This window comes from Periplaneta americana, chromosome 16, assembly GCF_040183065.1.
Source record: "Periplaneta americana isolate PAMFEO1 chromosome 16, P.americana_PAMFEO1_priV1, whole genome shotgun sequence".
In the NCBI taxonomy this organism is placed as follows: domain Eukaryota; kingdom Metazoa; phylum Arthropoda; class Insecta; order Blattodea; family Blattidae; genus Periplaneta; species Periplaneta americana.
Window position 1 is genome coordinate 135,950,840 of NC_091132.1, and position 4,218 is coordinate 135,955,057.

The 4,218-nt window shown below is 35.9% G+C and overlaps 1 protein-coding gene across 1 annotated transcript; it reads left to right on the forward strand.

Moving 5' to 3' along the window:
* The first annotated feature begins 700 nt into the window (after nt 1–700).
* Nucleotides 701–3,926, forward strand: LOC138691234 (tigger transposable element-derived protein 4-like). The gene is made up of 2 exons (XM_069813041.1): nt 701–860; nt 1,086–3,926. Exon 2 carries the CDS (start codon nt 1,087–1,089, stop codon nt 3,031–3,033), a length of 1,947 nt encoding a protein of 648 aa, XP_069669142.1. The 5' UTR covers nt 701–860; nt 1,086; the 3' UTR covers nt 3,034–3,926.
* The last annotated feature ends 292 nt before the right edge of the window (nt 3,927–4,218 follow it).

Sequence of the window (4,218 nt, forward strand, 5' to 3'; positions counted from 1 at the left end):
GGGCGAAACTGGGAAAAAAGTTAAAAATAAGTGGGACAACGTATTAAATAAGAATGTAGGATTTTCATTGTTGGAAAAAGTATCAAGAGTGATATCGGGGGAAAGTGTAAATGTTCCAGTAAGTATTGATGTTTCTATTGTACCTAATTTAAAATTTGCGCCTCTCACATCAGTTTCGGTTGAAAGAAGTTTTTCTGCTTTCAAAATGATTCTCAGTGACAAAAGGCAAAGGTTAACTGTGGAGAATTTAGAAAAAATTCTGGTGGTGTACTGTGCAGATAATTATAATAAAGTCTGAGCATGGAACTGAATTTCAATAACTTAAAATGAGTAATCTTGATATCAATAATCATTATTTCATTAGTTTCAATATATTAAATTTGTGCAGCTCTGTTTATAAATATAATATAGTATTTTTTTTAATGTTTAAACATACTTTTTTGTGCGTATTTTAGTGTATAACTAAAAATTTCAGTGAAAGAAATAAGTATGATACCTTGATGTGCCTAAAATGCCTATTTTCATTAAAATAGAGCCTAATTTGACAAATTTTGAGCTTATTTTAGGTGCCTAAAACTGCAATTTTTAGTGCCTAAAAATCCGATATCTAGTAATCACCATGGAGTAAGTATAAGGGAGACTGGGGAGGTTTGACCATAGGGGAGGTTTGACCCATCTCTATAATTTGAAATGCCGCCATTTTTATCTCTGCTATTTGTCATGGTTCTCTTTGCTTTTAATGTCAGAGGTAATATTTATGCTCATCAAGGCAGTGAAACCAAGAACAGCTGAGATTCTACTTCCTGTTTGATTTGTTGCTTGCTGATGTTGGTTTGATGCTCTTGTTTATAAGAATCCAAGTAAGTAATTGCAATCTTAATGGTAATAGTGATAGTTACATTTGATTCTACATCCTTTTAGGTTCAATTTCATATATTTATTGTGTAGTTTTCTTTATTATTAAGTATATAAATATTTTAGTATATACAAAAAGTCCCATGAGGGAGGTTTGACCCAAAATTGCAGGGAGGTGTGACCCATGTTATGGTGTGTGATTTCATAACATTTTTTTTTTTTCTTAATAGGATGCCTTTCAAGTGGAAACCTACTGAAAATCCAAGGAAGAAAGTAGATCCAGGAGTAATGAAAGCTGCTGTAAAGCGTGTCCTCGATGATAATGTGAGCATTCGAGCAGCTGCAGTTGAATATGAAGTTGATAGGAAGACTTTAGGGAGGTATGTTACTAAAGTAAAGGAAGGAAATGAAACAGCTTTCAAGGCAGACCACAACAGCTCTCAGATTTTTAGTTCAGAAGAGGAAAATGATTTAGAAAAGTACCTTCTAACAGCAGCTAGGTTGAATTATGGTCTTACTCCTAAAGAGTTGCGAAGATTTGCTTATGAATATGCAGTCGCTAGAGGTAAACCAATCGGTGATAATTGGAAGAGAAACAATCAAGCCAGTTATGATTGGGAGAGAGGATTCATGCATCGTCACCCAAGACTGTCACTGCAGAATCCCCAGGGAAAAAGTCTAGGGAGAGGGACAGCCTTTAACCCAACAAGTGTAGGCGAGTTCTTCCAGAATCTTCGTTCTGTGTATCACACCAATAAATTTGGCCCAGAATCAATTTACAATCTGGATGAAACTGGGGTAACAAATGTACAGAAACCTGGCAAGGTAATTGCACCAAAAGGGGAAAAACAGGTCTCAAAAATGACATCCGCTGAGAGGGGGACACTTGTTACACTTTGCTGTGCAGTAAGTGCAACAGGAAATGCTGTTCCACCATTCTTTGTCTATCCAAGACAGAGATTAAATGATAAAATGATTGATGGTGCTCCTGTGGGTTCTTGTGCTGGTGTTAGTCCAAGTGGGTGGATGACTGGAGAGACCTTTGTTCATTACTGGGAACACTTTATCAAACACACAAAGTGCTCTAAAGAACGTCCTGTGCTTGTCATCTTAGACAACCATGAATCTCACGTAACACCACAGACACTTCAGATCGCTAAGGACAATGGTATCACACTAATAACATTGCCACCCCACACAAGCCATAAAACTCAACCACTTGATAGAACTGTATTTGGGCCCTTCAAAACTGTTTACAATCAAGCTATTGATGACTTCATGACCACTCATCCAGGAGAGACTGCAACTATCTACCAGATCCCAAAATTTGTTGGAAATGCATTTCCTGTTTCTTTCACTCCTGCCAATATAATCAGTGGCTTTAAATGCACTGGGATCTGGCCATTTGATTCCACTATTTTCAATTCTACTGATTTTATGAGCTCATATGTAACTTATCGACCAAGTCCTGCCAGTGAAGATGCAGCAGCCATAAGCAAAGAACCCCATCCAACACTGATTACCCAGCCAAGTTGTAGTGGAATTTCACCAGAACAAGTAAGACCTTTCCCGAAAGCTGGTCCAAAGAAAAGTAAAAATGGCCGCAAAAGGGTTGTTAGTCGTGTGTTGACAGACACACCTGTCAAAGCAGCTATTGAGAAAGAGTACGAAGAACGCGTCAATAGGAAGAGAAATCAGGCTACCCTTCCTTCCAAAACTATTAGGAAAATATTTCCTAATGACTGTGAGGACTCTGTATCAATTGAAAAGGAGAGGAAAAAGAGAAGAGAATCTCACTTTACTCCTACGGCTGATGAGGACGAGGCTTCTGAAAATATAACTGATGATGACGACTGCGAGGAGGTGAATAATGAAGATTGGGGAGTGATGTCTGCTAAAAGTGGTGATTTCGTCTTGGTTAAGTTCTGCACCAAGTCGACAGCATGCCATTATGTTGGAAAAGTTATACAGATCAGAGAATATGAGTGTAAAGTGAAATTCATGCGGCGCTACCGATTCGGGTCAGACTGCTTTGTGTATCCTGATGTTGAAGACACTAGTTATGTGCCATTTGAAGATATGAAAATTCTTCCAAAACCAGTTTTTCAAGATGGAACTGAAAGAATGTCTTCAAAACTTAGGTTCTCAGTGAGATTTATTAATTTAAATGTGCGTTAAGTGAAAACAGTGCTATTTCTCAGTGGAACTTTCACTATTTTCTATATTTTTATAATATTTGTGTTTGGTACTTTTGTTAGAAATAGTGTTCTTTGTATTCATGTTCCTAATTTATTTAAATATTGCAGACTTGTACTGTTTTGTAGGCTTGGGTCAAACCTCCCAACATGTGGGCCAAACCTCCCTTATGCGGGGAGGTTTGACCCAGAAAGTAGTATAATTAAAAAACATATATGAAATTTAATACATTAAGAATAGGCTGTTCTGTAATTTACCATATATGTCTGAGATCTTAGTCTATCTAATGGTATGTTTTCATCACCTCTAAGGAAATTTATTTTTGGAAATAAAAATAAAATAAAAATAATGGGTCAAACCTCCCCAGGCTCCCTTATATTATATAATTTACGTCGCATAGAAGAACTAATTCTTACATGATTTTCTACGTCGTATAATAAATTATTTTAGTGGAAGTAAATTACTAAGTTGCATACTCTTCTCTGTGCTTGAAGACAATGTGATGCTATGTTTTTAATTACTGAGCCACAAAAATGTATTGTATATTTTGAGCAGTTTTTATTTTTAAATTTTGTGGGAATAAAACAGAATTTGTCATACTTACTATGCGAAGGTCTTCTCGCATACAACATATCGTCTTCAACTTTTAATTTTTAATACAGGATCCTACTTACTTAAAAATCACTGATTAAAAACTCTTACTGAATGCTGTGAACTGAAGTTGATTATGTCATTCCATCCACGTGGCATTGTCCGAACTCACCCCACACTGTTTCCTTAGTCACAAATATGCTTACTACAAGGGTGCTAATGAACACTTAATAGGGATATCCTGAACTAGCACCAACAGATAGTGCACGTGTACTTTGAGGGATGCACTTTGCGTGTGCATTTGTTTTTCGGTATATAAACATTGAGGATATACGTTGTGTATTAGTATATTAAATACTCTTAAAAACAACTAAAAATGGCAAATTTTTGTTATGTTCCTTTAAACTTTAAAAAATATAAGTAATTAAATTGCGCCTCGAAAGTATTAAATAAAAGTAACTACCGGTACTTCAAGTAAGGAATTGTTGACTACAGTTTCATTTTGGAAGAGGAAAAAGAAAAATTAATAAAAACATGCAACCTCGACAGCGAGCTATATTAGCTTACATTATATGC

Excerpts from the sequence above, each read along its gene's own strand:
- LOC138691234 (XM_069813041.1), top strand. The coding sequence starts at position 1,087 with ATGCCTTTCAAGTGGAAACCTACTGAAAATCCAAGGAAGAAAGTAGAT.